The following is a 19,052-nucleotide window of genomic DNA, read 5'->3' as shown; positions in this document are numbered from 1 at the left end:
TACATAAACGAGATGGTCAAATTTCTTTGCCTGTGGCTGGAAGTACAGACATTCCTGGGCTTCCCAGGTAGCACTAGTGGTAAAGAATCCACCTTTCAGTGCAGGACTCATTAAGAGACACGAGTTCAATCTCTAGGTTGGACGATTCCCTGAAGGAGGGCATGGCAACCCACCCCAGTCATCTTGGCTAGAGAATCCCATGGACAGAGTAGCCTGGCAGGCTACAGTCCATAGTGTCACAAAGAGTCGGACATGACTGAAGCGACTTAGCACGCATGTACAAAGATAAACCTGAGACAGACTATGGGTTTGGTTCCAGACCACCTCAATAAAGCAGATTATCACAATAAAGCAAGAGAAAGTCACACGAATTTCTTCGTTTCCCAATGCATATATGTTATGTTTACACTACGCAGTAGTCTAGTAAGTGTATAACAGTATTACGTCTAAAAAGTTAATATGCAGATCTAAATTAAAAATACTTCACTGCTAAAAACTGCTAACCAACATTGAAGGCTTCAGCAAGACAAAGATCACTATCACAGATCACCAGAGCAAATATAATAATGAAAAAAGTCTGAAATATTGCCAGAATTACCAAAATGTGACACAGCGATATGAAGTGAGCAAATACAGTTGGAAAAATGGTGCTGACAGACTGGTTTGATGCAGGGTTGCCATAAATCTTGACTTTGTAAAAATGAAATATCTGTGAAGCCCAATAAAGGGAAGCGCATAAATGAGGTATGCCCATATTAATTCCAAGTTGTACTTCTAATTATTTCAAGGCAATCAGATTGCCAATAATATACCTTTGAAAAATTTTTAAATCCAATTATAATTTTATAAATTTGGGTGGTTAAAAATACATAAACTTTTTCTAACTTTTTATTATAAAAAGTACAATGAATTACCTTGTATCCATCACCCAGTTTCAACAAATATCAATGCATGTCTAATCTTACTTTATATCTGTACACCATCATGCTGCTGCTACTGCTGCTAAGTCACTTCAGTCGTGTCCGACTCCGTGCGACCCCACATACGGCAGCCCACCAGGCTCCCCCGTCCCTGGGATTCTCCAGGCAAGAACACTGGAGTGGGTTGCCATTTCCTTCTCCAATGCAAAGTGAAAGTGAAGTCGCTCAGTCGTGTCCGACTCTTCGAGACCCCATGGACTGTAGCTCACCAGGCTCCTCCGTCCATGGGATTTTCCAGGCAAGAGTAATGGAGTGGGGTGCCACTGCCTTCTCTGTACACCCTCATACCAAATTATTTTAAAGCAAATCTAGACATATCTACAATATTTCACCATGTGTCTCTAAAAATAGAAAGACTTCTTTTTCTTTTAACATAACCACAATTCTATTAATACACCTAAAAAATTTTGACCAAAAGAATACTTAAAGCTAAATATCTAATCAGTGTTCAGATTTCCTTAATTGTCACACAAATGTTTGAAACTAGCTTTCCAATCACTAAGTGGACCTAAAGGAAAATAGTACATAGTGGTCTTCATAACTTAAAAAATTTTGTTTCCAGGAATTTTTTTAATATTTATTTATTTGCCTGCATCAGGTCTTAGTTACGGCACATGGGTTCTTCGTTGCAGTGCGCAGCACTGCAGTGTCAGATCTGCAACTCCAGATCACATGCTATCTCCAGGGCATGCGGGACTTTTAGCTCCTAGATCAGGGATTGAACCGGTGTTCCCTTGCAGGCTGGTTAACTGGTTACGAAGGCAGATTCTTAACCAATGGGCCATCAGGTAAGTCTCTCCAGGAATTTTTTTAATAAAATTGTTTAAGAGCCTGAGAAGAAAAGGTAGCAATTTCTCTGTATGAATAAACCACAAACAAATTAGAGAAACTTCATATCCGGCATAAAATGAGGAAAGATGGATGGTGAGAGTTAGACATGATTCTCAAAATAGTTAACAATCAATACAATGTGGGCACCAACCAGTCAGGACAAATGCTGGCCATATACATATTCACATATGGTATACAGACTGGACATCAACCCTGGATAGAACTGTGACTAAGGACAAACAGGCCTCAGGAACTTGCTTCCCATGTGAAATTCACCCGTCTGCAGTGGAACAACAAGTTACAATCAGAGCAGTCACAAGCAAAGTTGCCACAAGGTCTTAGTAAACTTATCTTCTGCTTTGCACAGCTGTAAATGATCATTATAGCTGCAACTGTTAATCCAAGCATCTATCATTTGAACTAGGCAAAGAAAGAATCCTCTTTTAAACAAACAGCATGGAAAAACAAAAAGAGTTCTTGATTCTAGCATGACCCAGAATATAGGCTGCTGGTCTCTAAAAGTTAAAACCATAATATCTGGCACTGATAGCTGGGAAAGTTATATTGCTTATAGATCACAGCTACTTAAGTTCTTTTAGCTTATTAAAGAATGTAAAAGATAGTCTTACATGATTATTTAGAATCCTTTCATAAACATAGGGCATGCCCTGGCCATTTTAAACTAAATATAGAACAACATACCTAAAGAAAAGAAAGATGGAGCAAACTCCAGAAAGGACACAAGAAAGCCTGGAAATTCTAGGCCTGGTTCAATACACAATCAAGACTTATGCAAATCACTTTTATCTTCCTGGATTCCAGTTTCTCCACCTTCATATACAACACCTGCCAATTTCCCCACTTTCACCTCCTATAGCCCACCTCTCCCTCTTTACACAGCATCTGTACTAACTCACTTGTTCCTCAAATGTGGCATGCTTTCTCATGCCTTCATTCTTTTTGTAGATGCTATTCTCCGCCTAGAATGACCTTCATACTTTTCTTTGCCAGATTAGCCAAAATTTACATTTTTTCAAATGAATGCTATCAAAATCTATGGTATTCCAACAATGTTGCCATTTCTCCAAGTTCTTCTGGAACTGTTCTGTGGAAGCTATTGTCAGAGCTATTAACTAGTCAAAAAACAAATCTGCTCCTTTGAAAGTAGTTCATATCATATTTTCAGGTCTCTTACCATCCGAGCTCCTAGAAATAAAATCTATCTTGATAGATGTGGTCTAACATCGTTTAAAACAACACTATCCACTCATTCTTTCAACAGTAGCTATTAATGCTGGCTAAAACCAAAACTTTTTGTCAACCAAACCACATTTTTGCCATAAATCCAATTTACAGACAACTACAAGCCTTGCATTTTTGTGTTCTTATTAAGTCCTCCCTTCTGTCACACCATATTTCTGCATCACCTATTTCTTTTCCCCCTTCTTAGGTTCCCCGCCTCGGCGGCTTGCAGGATCTTAGTTCCCTGACCAAAGACTAAACACAGGGCCTTGACAATAAAAACACAGAGTTCTAACCACTGAATCGCCTGGGAACCTCCTATTTCACCACACAACTCAAATCTCTTAACCCCAACTATATTCTAATCATTCCCTTCAAAACATTCTTGAATCAAAAAATGATAGCTGACGGTATTCCCCTCCTCTAGAAGTCTACTCCCTTAATAAAGAAAAGGTGGTTATTAAGTCACCAACACATTCCTAGTGGGTCCATGTTGGCTCCTAAGAATCACAGCTTTCTTTTCCAAATCCTCATACTACATCCTTAATAAACCATCCGAGATTTTGACTAGGAATATGCCAAGCTCTTACCTTCTTCTCAGACTGAAAATATGTCTACTGTGGCAATTCTATGATTCCTTAAAGATTACTGACAGTGACTAATCATCATTATAATCATCCCAAAATTCTTTCAGAACACTAAGATGTAATTTGTCTGGGCCATGAGACTTGAATTTATTCAGAGGAATTAAATGCTTCTATGTAAATGCTTAATGATCTCCGGTTTCAGTCTCCTATTAGCAATTCAGTTCTATCCTTGCCGATCTACTGATAATTTACCCTGACAATGGGCGTTGGGGGGACGGCTTCTGGGGCCATTTCAGTCTTGTGGAGATATTTTTTTCTAATGTGGTTATTTGGGATTTCACATTTAGAATATCACCCTGTATAAAACATCCTTCCTGAAGAAATATTTATCACAATAAAACTTTCTTTTTTTTATGATTCTTCAAAGCAAATCCATAAAACTGTTAGAGGAAGCAGAAATGCTAACTATAGCATAGTTCTTACCACAGCAGCCAACACCAAACTAGTCAATGTATTACAAAATCAGGCTAAAGAAGAATTCTGAAAATGAATATACTGCTGCCACAGACAGGGAAGAAAACGTGTCAAGCCAAAAATTTCAGTTATCTCTCAAGGTGAAAATATCCCCATAATTCGTCAACATATAAACCAACAGATATTTACTAAATGTGCGGGGCATTTAATCAAAACTATTCATTCCAAACCTAACATCATACTCACACCCTCTCAAAAAATCCAAGCTATAAACACAGGCACAGAATGTTTTTTCCACTCAGCCACCATGGGACAGAGACACTGTCTATCCCACACTTGCCTATTATGTGACACCACTGCATTATTCCATACCCATTTCTCAACCTTCACTGAGTTCCTTCCCACTGTGTGGCACCCAGCTCTAGGCTAAGTGCTACAGAGACACAAAAATTTATCATTCAAAACCAATCCCTCCTGGAATTCATGACAATTTGAATAAACTTGTATCTCTTTCTCCAAAGCAGACAGGCCTCACAGATCTGAATGGGCCTCTCATCCAGAGGAAGCTAAGGAAAGCACTGTGTTATAATACATAGTGGAACAAACAGGATTTTAATGACAGGCAAATCTAAATTCAAATACTAGTTCCATGTCTTGTTGAATTTTAACTAATCTGGCCAAGGTCTCTCTCCTATAAATCTCAGTTTTGTCATCTGTATCATATAGATAATGATACCTATTTCACAGGTTTATTGAGAGGACTGAGTATGTAAATATGTGTAAAGAATACAGGAAACATTCCTTATGACCATATTCTTGTATGGAGCACAGAGACAAACAAAAAAACAAAAAAAATCCATACGTGAAAGTGAAAGTTGCTCAGTCATGGCCACTCTTTGCCACCCCATGGACTGTAGCCCCCCAGGTCTTCTGTCCATGGGATTCTCCAGGCAAGAATACTGGAGTCGGTAGCCATTCACTTCTCCAGGAGATCTTCCCAAACCAGGTATGGAACCCAGATCTCCTGCACTGCAGGCAGATTCTCTACTGTCTGAGCCACCAGGGAAGTCCTAAACACGCAAGAATCCCATCTAAATCTTTAACCATGGAAACAAGACACAGACAGAAATGCCCTGGAAATTTTCAAATGCTTTACCAAAAGAAAGCCTCTACTGAATGAAAGTGACAGCATATATCAGCTTCACAGAATGAGTACTGAACAGAACTCAGAGAAGGAAACATGGCTGCACCCAGAACACTAATATGTCCCTAAATCCAAACTTAAAACCACAGCTTATCAGGAAGCACCCAACAGTCTTCTTCCCCGGGTGAACAGATTTAAGAATCTGTGAGCCTCCTGTCAGGTTACCCTCAATAAGAGAGGAGAATTATCTTCACTCGTAAGTTCTTCACATCAGGTGGCCAAAATATAGGAGTTTCAGCTTCAGAATCAGTCCTTCCAATGAATATTCAGGACTGATTTCCTTTAGGATGGACTGGTTGGATTTCCTTGCAGTCCAAGGGACTCTCAAGAGTCTTCTCCAACGCCACAGTTCAAAAGCATCAATTCTTCAGCACTCAGCTGAAGAATTCTTCAGCTTTATAGTCTATTCTTTATAGTCCAACTCTCACATCCACACATGACTACTGGGAAAACCATAGCTTTGACCAGACGGACCTTTGTTGGCAAAGCAATGTCTCTGCTTTTTAACATGCTGTCCAGGTTGGTCATAACTTTCTTCCAAGGAGCAAGCGTCTTTTAATTTCATGGCTGCAATCACCATCTGCATTGATTTTGGAGTCCAAGAAAATGAAGTCTGTCACTGTTTCCATTGTTTCCCCCATCTATTTGCCATGAAGTGATATGACTGGATGCCATGATCTTAGTTTTTTGAATGTAGAGTTTTAGCCAGCTTTTTCACTCTCCTCTTTCACCTTCATAAAAAGGCTCTTTGGTTCCTCTTCACTTTCTGCATAAAGGTGGTGTCATCTGCATTTCTGAGATTACTGATATTTCTCCCAGAAATTTTGATTCCAGCTTCTGGGGCAGCCAGCCTGGAATTTCTCATGATGTACTCTGCTTATAAGTTAAATAAGCAGGGTGACAATATACAGCCTTGCCGTACTCCTTTCCCAATTTTGAACCAGTCTGTTGTTCCATGTTCAGTTCTAACTGTTGCTTCTTGACCTGCATACAGGTTTCTCAGGGGGCAGGAAAGGTGCTGTGGTATTCCCATCTCTTTAAGAATTCTCCACAGTATGTTGTGATCCACACAGGTCAAAGGCTTTAGCATAATCAATGAAGCAGAAGTAGAGGTTTTTCTGGAATTCCTTTCTTTTTCTATGATCCAGTGGATGTCGGCAATTTTGTCTCTGGTTCTCCTGCCTTTTCTAAATCTGGAAGTTCTCAGTTCACATACTGTTAAATGAGCACAATTGTACAGTAGTTTGAACATTCGTTAGCACTACCCATCTTTGGGATTGTTATGAAAATGGACATTTTCCAGTCCTGTGGCCACTGCTGACTTTTCCAAATTTACTGACATATTGAGTGCAGCACTTTCACAGTATCTTCTTTTAGGATTTGAAATAACTCAGCTGGAATTCTATTACCTCTACTAGCTTTGATTGGAGTAATACTTCCTAAGGCCCACTTGACTTTACACTCCAGGATATTTGGCTCTAGGTAAGTAAACACACTATCATGGTTATCTGGGACATTAAGACCTTTTTTGTATAGTTCTTCTGTGTATTCTTGCCACCTCTTCTTAATATCTTCTGCTTCTGTTAGGTCCTTGCTGCTCTGTCCTTCACTGTGCCCATCCTTGTATGAAATGTTTCCTTGGTATCTCTAACTTTCCTGAAGTATGAAAAGGCAAAAAATATGCAGAATAGGCAAATCCAAAGAAACAGAAAGCAGGTCAGAGGTTGGCAGGGGCTTGGGGGAGGGAGGAATAGGGAATGACTACTGTTCGATGGATGGAGGTTTCCTTTTGTGGCGATGAACCTGTTAAGCACTTACATAATGATGATACACAGTATTGTGCACAATATTGTAAGGTGTACTAAATGCCACCAAACTGTACATTTTTTAATGGCTGCTGCTGCTGCTGCTGCTAAGTTGCTTCAGTCATGTCCGACTCTGTGTGACCCCACAGATGGCAGCCCATGAGGCTCCCCTGTCCCTGGGTTTCTCCAAGCAAGAACACTGGAGTGGGTTGCCATTTCCTTCTCCAATGCATGAAAGTAAAAAGTGAAAGTAATCTACTATCCCCTCTCAAAATAATATATATATAATTTATATATATATGGTGAAATGATAGCACACTAGAAGTGAGCATAAATTGGCACGGCACTTCCAAGAAGAAATTCATCATACATATGAAATGTGCTTAAAGGTTTATCTAACTGTCTTACTGTTATACATAACAGAGCAACAGATACAGATGTATATAAAGTATATATGTTGTAAAATTACTTATCATAAAAGAGTATAAACAAACCACCCAAGTGCCAGTTAATCATTAAAAATTGTACAGTTCACTCATACTCTGGATAACAAATTAAAAATAAAACCAAGTAACAATTTCATTTGTTAAAAACAAATAATAATTAAAATCATGTTTATGAAGAATAATGACATGGAAAAATATTTAAGACACATTTAAAAATATGGAAAATAGATCAACATATAATAGTAAATTTTAAAAGCAGGATACATTTTTTCTCATATGATCTCAATTTTGTACATCTATATTCGTGTCCATATATTTTTTCACTGCAAGTGTTTCTGAAATATTTCCTAACAATCAACATATTCCAAAAGACAGTTTATGCAAGTCAATGAGAAAAAGATAAACAACACAACAGAAATCATGAACAAAGGACTAAACAAGTAATTCGCTGAAGAAATATACAAGTGTACATGAACTATATGAAAAGATGCTCAGCCTCACAAATAATTAAATTTAGATTAAAACAGACATTTTCTTCCTAGAAGACTGAAAACACTAGAAAAGCAGCTAATATTCCATTACAGATGTAGAGAAAAAATTGGGTAGCATCTTAAAAACTGTAAGGTCACAAAGAGTCTGACATGACGGAGTGACTGAGCACAGAGTCTAACCTTTTGAGGAAGGCGATTTGGCAGTATCTCTCACTTTTACTTTCACTTCATTTTTAAAACACACTTGTTTATTTAGTTAGCTATTTTTGGCTGCACTGGGTCTTCGTTGCTGCATGTGGGGTTCTCTAGTTGTGGTGCAGGAGATTCTAACTCCAGTGACTTCTCTTGCAGCAGACCCAGAGCTGTACCAGCTCCAGCAATTGTGGCACATCGGCTCAGTAGTTGAGGCTCCTAGGCTCCGAAGTGTGGGCTCAGTAGTTACCAGTGCTTTCGTAAACTGTAAAGTGAGGATAATGTCTTGTGGTACCTAGCAATGAAATCTATTCAATAAATAATATCTGTTAATTTAATTATTAGGCATGGACCAGCTTACTCTAGCCTCATTTCCTTGACTGTGTTCCCCATGACCTAGTGTACTTGTGAGTGGGATGATCAGCAGAGGGTAGCATAAAAATGGGTAGAACAAAGTTAACTGGTCCTTAGGAAGATTGATTCAATGACCCTGGCCTCATTAAATTCATCACATTCACTACCAACTGAGCTGAGCAACCAACAGAGCTAGACCAGCAGATCAACAATCTTCCACAAAACACTAAACATTCTTCTAGAAGATAAAACTACAAATGTTTAAATATCAACTTTTCAAACAATAAAACTGCACCAAAAAGACTGTGTTTCACAGCGGGTGTAAAGGATGAATACTAGATAATTATTTAGCAAAGAAAAGGATTAAAAACCATCTGAACATACAGAATCTCAGAATTAAGCACAACTGGTTAGTTTAGCAGGTGATACTTCTAGGTTTTTGTTTTATTTTTCCCAACAAGAGACTGTGATCCTAAGTCAACTTGTCAATAGGACTGGTTAAATAACTAAAACTATACAGATTCACTTAAAAAAAAAAAAGTTCATCCAAACTGTTATAAAATTTAGCTCTATCTATTAAAAATTATGAAATAATCATAGCACAGTACAAAATTGGAGAAGGCAATGGCACCCCACTCCAGTACTCTTGCCTGGCAAATCCCATGGACGGAGGAGCCTGTTAGGCTGCAGTCCGTGGGGTCGCTAGGAGTCGGACACGACTGAGCGACTTCACTTTCATGCATTGGAGAAGGAAATGGCAACCCACTCCAGTGTTCTTGCCTGGAGAATCCCAGGGACGGGGGAGCCTGGTGGGCTGCTATGGGGTCACACAGGGTCGGACATGACTGAAGCGACTTAGCAAAAGCAGCAATACAAAATACCTCTCCTATCACCATTTTAACTCCAAATCTGCCACTGACCCTTAGCTTTTTGAGTATGGGAAAACAGTCGTTGCTACTCTTCTACGAACCTCCACATTCTTTATTACTCAGCACTTGGAAAAACTGTGGAAGTCTGACTTATTTAAGTTTTAAAAAGTTAAGTACTAGGCCTTATATCAGGAAAAAAAAAGCATGGTTACATACAATTCTTTGAAAGCCCAAATAATTAGGCTTTATCTTTTCATAATTAATACAAATATTTATCAAATACCTACTAGATAAAGCATGGTCTTCTAGCAAAGCTAAGAAATTTGTCTACCTGACTCTAGGACAAGTGAAGTTATAACATGGTTCTGTAATGTTTTTAATTTGTATAAAGACCTATGGTCTTTATAATAAGGAGGAACTTTTAATGTAATGGTCACTGTCAAATAAAGACTCTGGGGAAAGAAGAGACATCTAACATACTCAAAACATTTGGTTTTCTTCAACAGTATAGCAATAATTAATACCTATCTCCATGACATTGTTAAAAAGCTATTTTACGGGGGGCGGAGCCAACAGTGCCGCCGGCGGGAAATCTGCGTACTGCTAAAGCGGAGCTGAAACTCGAAACTTAGCCCGCCAATTTTTTTTTTTGTTTTTTTAAAAGCTATTTTACAACTACAAAAAACAAGGGGAAAAAGGACACCAGAGATGACACAATTGAGAAAGGAATTCTTCTGACATTCCTGGAAAAGTAATTCTAATGTATTTTTTTTAATGAATCTAAGTTGTTGTAAATTGGGTTTATCCATGCGGTTTATGATTGTTACTTCTAAATCATTTTCTTCTGTGTTTCTGACTTTAAAAATCCTAAAAGTTTCTTAGCTGCTTTCCATATCCTTTCATTATAAAGAATATGGTAAATCCGAAAGTCCAGGGCTTCCCTCGCGGTTCAGTGGTAAAGAATCTGCCTGCCAATGCACAGGACACGGGATTGAACCAAGATCGGGGAAGATCCCGCATGCTGCGGAGACCAGCTAAAGCCCTGCACAGCAACTACTGCGCCTGTGCTCTAGAGCCCGGGAGCCACGACTATGGAGTTCACGTGCCACAACTACTGAGGCCCGAGTACCCTAGAGCCCGAGAGCCTCAGCAACAGAAGCCACTGCAACGAGAAGCCCATGAACTGCAACCAGAGTAGCCCCTCACTCGCCACAGCTGAAGAAAAGCCCTCACAGCAACAAAGACCCAGCACAACCAAAGATAAACGAAGTTATTTTTTAGAAAAGAAGTCACAGACAGCACCCAATGACAACCAGAAAAAGATGCAAACTGCAGGCTACAGGGAGGGATTTCTGAGGTTAGCAAATGCAAAACTTTTTTTTTTTTTCTTTCCAAAGAAAACTGACTTCAGACAAAAAGCATAAAACATCCTGAAACAGACTTTCAAAAGAGAGCTTCTTAGAAACAAAGCCCCAGTAACTATTTGGTCTTTAAAAAAAAAACATTTCCAGAACTGATAAGAATGGGGAGATAGGAAAATATATATATAAAAAATACCAACCAGCCTCAACAATTCAAAAAACAAGTGACCTGACTCCTCCCCTAACAGAGCTCCTCTACTGCATTGTGGTTTGGGGACTGAATCAAAGAGGCCACACAACAGTTCTGCCAGGCAATGATTAAGTTATTGCTTCAGTCAGTTCAGTTCGGTCACTCAGTTGTGTCCAACTCTGCGACACCATGGACTGCAGCAGGCCAGGCCTCCCTGTCCATCACCAACTCCTGGAGCTTGCTCAAACTCATGTCCATCGAGTCGGTGTTACCATCCAACCATCTCATCCTCTGTCATCCCCTTCTCCTCCTGCCTTCAATCTTTCCCAGCATCAGGGTCTTTTCAAATAAGTCAGCTTTTTGCATCAGGTGACCAAAGTATTGGAGTTTCAGCTTCAGCACCAGTCCTTCCAATGAATACTCAGGACCAACTTCCTTTAGGATGGACTGGTTAGATTTCCTTGCAGTCCAAGGGACTCTCAAAAGTCTTCTCCAACACCACAGTTCAAAAGCATCAATTCTCAGGGACTCAGCTTGCTTTATAGTCCAATTCTCACATCCATACATGACTATTGGAAAAACCATAGCTTTGACTAGACAGACTTTCGTTGGCAAAGTAATGCCTCTGCTTTTTAATATGCTGTCCAGGTTGGTCATAGCTTTTCTTCCAAGGAGCAAGCGTCTTTTAATTTCAAGCCATCTGCAGTGATTTTGGAGTCCAAGAAAATAAAGTCTGTCACTGTTTCCATTGTTTCCCCATCTATTTGCCAGGAAGTGATGGGACCAGATGCTATGATCTTAGTTTTCTGAATGTTGAGTTTTAAGCCAACTTTTTCACTCTCCTCTTTCACTTTCATCAAAAGGCTCTAGTTCTTCGCTTTCTGCCATAAGGGTGGTGTCAACTGTGCATCTGAGGTTATTGGTATTTCTCCCGGCAATTCTGATTCCAGCTTGTGCTTCATCCAGCCCAGCATTTTGCATGATATACTCTGCATATAAGTTAAGTAAGCAGGGTAACAATATACAGCCTTGACATACTCCTTTCCCAATATGGAACCAGTCTGTTGTTCCATGCACAGTTTTAACTGTTGCTTCTTGACCTGCATACAGATTTCTCAGGAGGCAGGTAAGGTGGTCTGGTATTAATACTTAAGTCATTTCTTAAGTATTGAAAAATCTATCATTTCAAAATAATAATCTCAGGAAGTCCTTGGTGGTCCAGTGGTTAGGACCCTGCACTTTCACTGCCAAGGGGGGAGGTTTGATCCCTGGTCAAACCCCAGGTAAGATCCTGCAAGCCACTTGGCATGGCGAAAAAAAGAAAAAAAAAGGAGTAATCTCATCAATGGCGAGAAGCAGACACAAGACCTGGATTCTAACAGTTCTTTCTAAATTGCTGGGGAACAGTGGACCAAAAAATATATTCTCAAATGAGGCTGAAAACATTAAAAAGTGTTTAAAAACTATTATGTCATTAATAAATATTAATCATTACCACATGTCAAAAGTGGGAGCTGGACTATCTCAGGTCTGGCTCTGACAGTTTTTGATTCTATGACCAAGATAAACGAATGCATACTCAAATTATGTTTTGCCAACCAGGAGTAGTTTAGAAAACAAGGAATTGGACTCACACTCACAGAGAGATGAAGCTTAATAAGAGGAACCTCCACACATCTTCTCCCTGCTCAAGGCCCCTCAGCACTCCATAAAAACATTTTAGATTAATGCAGCTAGGTCAGTCCATTGAGTACATCACAGATGGCCTAGCAAAGTTTTGACCTGAAATACGCATCACACTAAAGAACAAAACAAACAAATTACTAACCTGGCTTTCTTTAACGGGAAACTATGATAGATCCCATGGATGAGAATCAATCAATTATCCTAAGTGTAATATTTGAAAACTTGATGGTCTAAACAATAGCCACTCCCATCTAACTTCCTGGAGCCATAGGCGACTCCTAAGAAGCACACTGAAAATAGCTTGAGGGCCAGCGCATGCCCTCATTTTCCACCAGGACAGGACTCCAACATCCAGGGTTCTACATACTTCAAACTAAAATCAGTTATCACAAAACATCTGGAACACAGACATTTAACCAGTATCTGCCTCACCTAAAAACTTTTGAGAACTAAATCTAAAATTTTAGTAGCGATAGCCTGTGTGTTATCAATGAATTCCACAAGAAGACACCAGCTTCCAAAAGGCAAGGCTTTCTCTCTTTCACTAGGTCCTATGCCTATCCAGCAGTAACCTAAAACATATCAAGTACAGGTCCCCTCCTGTGTACCCAAGTTCCTGAGAGACCTCTAAGACTACCTGACAATAATTCAAATCCAAGGATGGCAACAGGAATTGAGGAGCTGAGTCAAGTCCATCTTCCACCAGTCAGCCAAAATAAACAAGGATACACAAAAGGATATAGGACTAGACTTATAAAAGGATACAGGCCTGGAAATAGGCATTACCGAAGGAGGACCAAGCCTAGAAAAACTTTGTTTATAATCTACTACAAAAGGAAGGAAGGGCTAAACAGATTCTAAGAATTTGGTTTAAATACCAGACATTGTTACTCAGGATTTCCTCCTAAGAAAAGGGGAGCAGAGCCCTAGTGTTACTAAAGTGAAATCCACTTACCTTCAGTGTGATCCTCCCTACCTAAGGGTGTCTGAAGTAGGTGCTCTTATGTTAAGAACACAGTCTCTCCAACTAAATTTAGCATATAATTCTAAACTGCCTTGGGGCTGCTCTGTAATTGTTTTCTGTGTGTTAGTCTCTCCTCCTGACTTCTTGGGCTTCCCTGGTGGCTCAGACGGTAAAGCGGCTGCCTGCAATGCGAGAGACCTGGGTTCGATTCCTGGGTCGGGAAGATCCCTGGAGAAGGAAATGGCAATCCACTCCAGCACTCTTATTTGCTCTACCTTGTAAAAGGAAACAGATGACCTAACTTAAGAACTCTCTTCCTCCTACCCTGACCTCTGAAAATATCCACAAATGCCTGAGGTAAACCATCAGAATTTGAGTTTTGCTTCAGCTAAGAGTCTGAGCTTCAGAGAAGATGCCTTTATTAAATGACCATTTTATAAAGAGAATCTGAGAGAATCTGCCCAGAACTGACCCGGCTTGTAGAGGAAAATAAAATCTAAGGTTATTTTAAACTGACTATCTGTTTGAAACTGGCTCATCAAACTTTTTATACTCCATCTCTGAGAAGAGATAAGCTTTTTTTTTTTTCTTTTAAGTAAAATATCCTTCTGAGTCATCCAGGAATATGCAAATCAAAACCACACTGCGATACCACTTCACACCCCCTAGGCCACCCATGATCAAAAAGATAGTAAGTGCTGGTGAGGATACAGAGAGTGTAACCCTCAAACACCACTAGTGGGAATGTAAAATAGTGCAGCTGTTTAAGAAAACAGTCTGCAATTTCTCAAAAGGTTAAACACTGGCCATTAACCCAGCCATTCCACTCCTAGGCATATACCTATGAGAAATGAAAATATACATACACAAATGTTCACAATACCATTATCTGTAATAAATGAAAAGTATATAAATAACCCAAATGTACATCAACTTACAATAAGCAAAAGGTGGTATATCTATACAATATCATTCTGCCATGAAAAGAAACAATGTACGGATACATGTCACAACACCGATGAGCCTTGAAAACATGCTAAGTCAAAGAAGCCAGTCACAAAAGACCATATATTATATGATTCCATTTGTATGAAAGGTCCAAAACAGACAAATCCATAAAGATCAAAGATAGATTAGTGGTTCCCAAACAACCTACTGCCCTCAAACTCTCTTCTTTCTCAAACTCATCAGCACTTGTTTTTACAAAATTATAATTACAACAATAAGAGTACCTTTCATTTTAATAAAAGGTCTAGAAGAATCTATATTAAAATGTTAACTACTATTTCTGCATGAAGAGATTACATTTTTCTTATACTATGGATGTGAATAATGATGTGAACTAGTACTGATCTGGTGATAAGAAAATAAAAGGTTTCCCCCCAAAGAAAACAGTAGAATAGTGCGTGCTTACAGCTAGGGTGTTAGGGAGTTGGAAGGATACAGGTAGTAACTGCTAATGGATATAGGGCAAGTGATGGGCAAGTGATGAAAATATTCTAAAATTGATTGTAGTAATGATTGTACAACTCTGTGAATATACTAAAAAACACAGAATTGTGTATTTTAAATAAAAGACATGTCTCAATAAAGACATTTTTATATATTAGAAAGAGAAAGGTGATGCATACTAAGTGATAAGGCTAATGGAGCAAAATGTTAACACTGAGTCCGGAAAAAGGAAGCACTAAAGTTCGTAGTACTGAATGACAACGTTTGGTGTGAAGTTACATCAAAAGAAGAAACTAAAAACAAAAAACCCATCTCTCTCTTGTTAATCACACACTGTATCCTTGCTTAACATGAAACAGAAACCTGCCCTAGAAAAAAACAATGGTATGTCTGCTCCTGCCAAACATTTTACTGTCTCCCTACCACCCATCAAATTTCTACAAAGCATACAAAACATTACTCTAAGAGAAGAGAAAAGGATAAAATGTAGCAAGTGAGGTAAATATTCCCCAACTTTCCCAGGACCTCAGCTTCCTCATCAGTGAAAATCAGGTTATATAATCTTTAAGAGTGCTTCCGAGGACTTCTCTGGGGGTCCGGTGGTCACATATCCGCCACGCAATACTGAAGTTCCACATGCCTTGGAGCAACTGCTGAGCCCACGTGCCACAACTAGAGAGTCTGCACAGCACAGCAACAAAAATCTCGCAGGATGCAATGATGATCCTGCATGCCACAACTAAGACCTGATACAGCCAAATAAATACATATTTTTTAAAAAAAAAAGGTGCTTCCATGTTTGACATTCCATGATTCTGTTGTTCTAACTTCACTGCCCAATATAGTTAAAGAGCAGTAAGATCTATCCAGTCCTCTGGCTTTCCTGGACAGTGAGCCATTTTTTCTCTTTTAATGATATTAAAAGATGATTTCAGGGTACTGTGTTCTAAGTAGGTTCATACAGGACACTGGCTAGTTTCCCATCTATGTTCCCAAGCCCTCTCTTTAATTCTTGACAAAACCCACTATTCAGAGCCTAAGAAACTGAAGTAGCGGATTCATGAACCTAGGATACTTATATCTCAATACTGGGTGCAGGTCAGTGAAAAGGAATATAAAGATTCCAAAGTAAGAAATAAGTTATAAGCATATTGGCAACTTAACTCTCAGACAGAGATAGGGAAAATTAACTCAAGAGTCCCATATCCTGGTAAATCTGCTGCTGCACTCACCTGGTGGTGATAATAGGAAGAAGAACAAAGCTTGACTTCCAGAGACTTATCTCCATCAAAGAGGTAGAAAGAGAGACTGGAATCTACAACCATCTGCTTAAGTCTTTTATACAAAAGTTGCAAGGAATCTTATAATCTTTCTCCATACAGCTAGAAGAACACAGCATTTTTTATCTGTTTGTTCTGCATTCACTTACTAAGAGTATAGAATCTATCTGAGGTATATAACTTAATTTGTTTGAAGAGAACATAGACTTCTCAGTACCTCCCTAGGGAATCTGGGTGCAACTCATAATTTCCTGTAGTTTCATTTACTATGACATCATCAGTTTGGGAACTATAAGGCAGAGAGAAAATGCACCCTGGAGAGCTTCAACACTTAGAGCAGAAAGATAGATTTATCAATCTACCAGAAATGAAATGAAGAAAAAAAATAAATCCTTCAATCATGGCTTATTCTAGCAAAAGGCCATCTACTGAATAAACAGTCTTGGCATTCCACTACTGCAACCATATTTAAAAAGAAAAATACCCCTCTTTACACATTTTATACATCTCATCCCCCTCTTTATTCTCTCAATAAGCTTTCACAAGGATATAATTTTAGCTTCCTGAAAAGCCAGATAATTAACAGATATTCACTAAAAGTGAACTAACACTTTTGAGAGTCTACTTGATAAGATGCTTTTTATTTAAATTCTCTTTTTTAGAGATGAAGACCCCAGCAGTTATATAACTTGGCCTCCAGTCACAGAGATAGTCAATAGCAGAGTGAGAATGTTTACCCCAAAACCCATGTTCTCACTAACAAATCAAATCATTCCCAATTCGACTCATAAGCTTTATCATCTGCAAATCGTTTTATTTTTGAAAATCAAATAGACACTCAAAAGCACAGCATAAAAATAACACTGATTTATTTCACTAACTTAAAGTTTCTTTTACTGAGGAGAACTGTGTCATTTTAAGTCTTTTTGTCAACATGTTAGTGTTTTCTAAAATCCCAGCCAAGCAATGAAATGCAGTTTATGGCACAAGAGGGGCACTGGATCAAAGTGAGGCAATTTACTGTCCTTCCTGGGCTCATTTTCGTCTCTGAGATCCTTCCAGCTCCAGTACCATGAACTGAATTCCAACAACTATATCTCAAAGTCATAAATTTAACAAATAGGAAACACAGATGAAAAATTAGCATCAGATTACAGGAATTCAAAGACCTAAAAAAGAGAACTTAAAACTACCCCAACAATAGACCAAGTATTAATTGTATTACTGCTTCATGATTTTTTTCTCCACCTGCTATTAATTTGAGGAAGTAGTGTATTTGCTCTGACCTTGTTAAAGGTCATCGATTTATCATTTTTTAAAAAAAGACAGTCCATTTTGATGCATGCATCTAATTTTTTTTCATAAGAAACACTGAAATTTTTCTGGTTGGGGGGGACACACAAAACTTGTCCTGTCATCTCTGAAGCAAAGGAAAATTAGTCAACAGCATATTCACTTTCAGGAGAAAAACTCTACAGTAAACACATCATGACAGAACAGTAAAAAGCAATCTCTCTCATCCAAAGCAGGATGACACAACAAACCTCCACCTACATAAAACCAGCAAACTGGACACTCCAGACGCAAACTTTTCCAAAACCAATGACGGTGCAGTGGAATTCGCGGGGACTTTACAACTCTGACACCGGTGCAGTGGAATTCACGGGATTTTACAATTCTGACACTCATGTGTAATTAGTGCCAGATCTGATCTGGGCCTTATCTCCACTTCCCCACCACTTCCCTTTGAAAGATGACTTGAGAAGCATCACTACGCAACCCAGGCTCTCCAACTAAACTGCTGCCCTTTTATTCACCAATGACGCTGGTCTCATAAAGGGCATAAATTATTTTCAATTTAAAAAAAAAAAAAAAAAACGGCACGGCCCCGGGTTACGAACCCTTTCCCGAACGAAGGGAGTTCTCGCCTTCCTTGGTGTGGCCCAAGTTCACTTTATTACTTCACGTCCCATCAACTCAGGGGGCCTAGCCCAGGGCTGGGTTAGAAATGTTTTGAGGAACTGCGATCACAGGTTTCTTGGGAGGAGGCCAAACAAAACTCACCAAGTTTTTGTTTTCCTTTTTTTTTTTTTTTTCAAAGTCTGGGTGGAACTTACTTTCACCATGAGTGGGATGCCTTCTTCCCTCCCTAACGGGCGTTCGAGAGCAAGCTTCCCTTTTATTTTACACTAAGTCAGTCAACCTTCACCCAACTGAGAACACAGTCCTTCCCTCCTCATCCGGGAGGACCTGGCCACAAGCGTGGCGGGGAGCAGGGACTGTTCGGACCCGTTATGGCTCAGAGGCCCTCTGCCCGTTTCCCGTCCTCAGCCCGACGCCCCCTTCCCCGCGCTCGCCCCTCGCCCGCCTCCCGGGACAAAGCCAGGGCTGGGGCGGACTTCTCGGGGGTCCCCTGCGGCCGCGGACGCGGGGAAGCGGCCCCGGACTCAGCGAGCACTCACCCGACAGCTCGTCCGGCTCCAGCCCGGTCTCGGTGTCCAGCCCGCAGATGACAAAGTAGTCGGCGAAGCGACTGGGCGCCGAGCCCCCTCCGCCGCCGCCGCCGCCGCCGCCGCCGCTCATGGCGCTGGGGCAGAGCCGGGCCGGGCCGTGCGGAGCGTCGAGCCCCCGCACCCGGGCGCCC

At 39.8% G+C, this 19,052-nt stretch overlaps 1 protein-coding gene across 2 annotated transcripts in view; it reads right to left on the bottom strand.

Annotated features, from left to right (window-relative positions):
* Positions 1–19,052, bottom strand: part of DENND5A (DENN domain containing 5A) — a 101,688-nt gene extending 82,636 nt beyond the window's left edge. Inside the window, exon 1 of one of the 2 annotated variants that reach the window (XM_015101040.4) lies at positions 18,871–19,052. In XM_015101040.4, the coding sequence (XP_014956526.2) occupies positions 18,871–18,991 (121 nt within the window). In that variant the 5' untranslated portion in view covers positions 18,992–19,052. The other variant, XM_060399925.1, reaches the window with a different exon arrangement.

Source organism: Ovis aries, chromosome 15 (assembly GCF_016772045.2).
Source record: "Ovis aries strain OAR_USU_Benz2616 breed Rambouillet chromosome 15, ARS-UI_Ramb_v3.0, whole genome shotgun sequence".
In the NCBI taxonomy this organism is placed as follows: Eukaryota; Metazoa; Chordata; class Mammalia; order Artiodactyla; family Bovidae; genus Ovis; species Ovis aries.
Note: the sequence above shows the minus strand (reverse complement) of the source record. Positions and strands in the feature narration are given on the sequence as shown.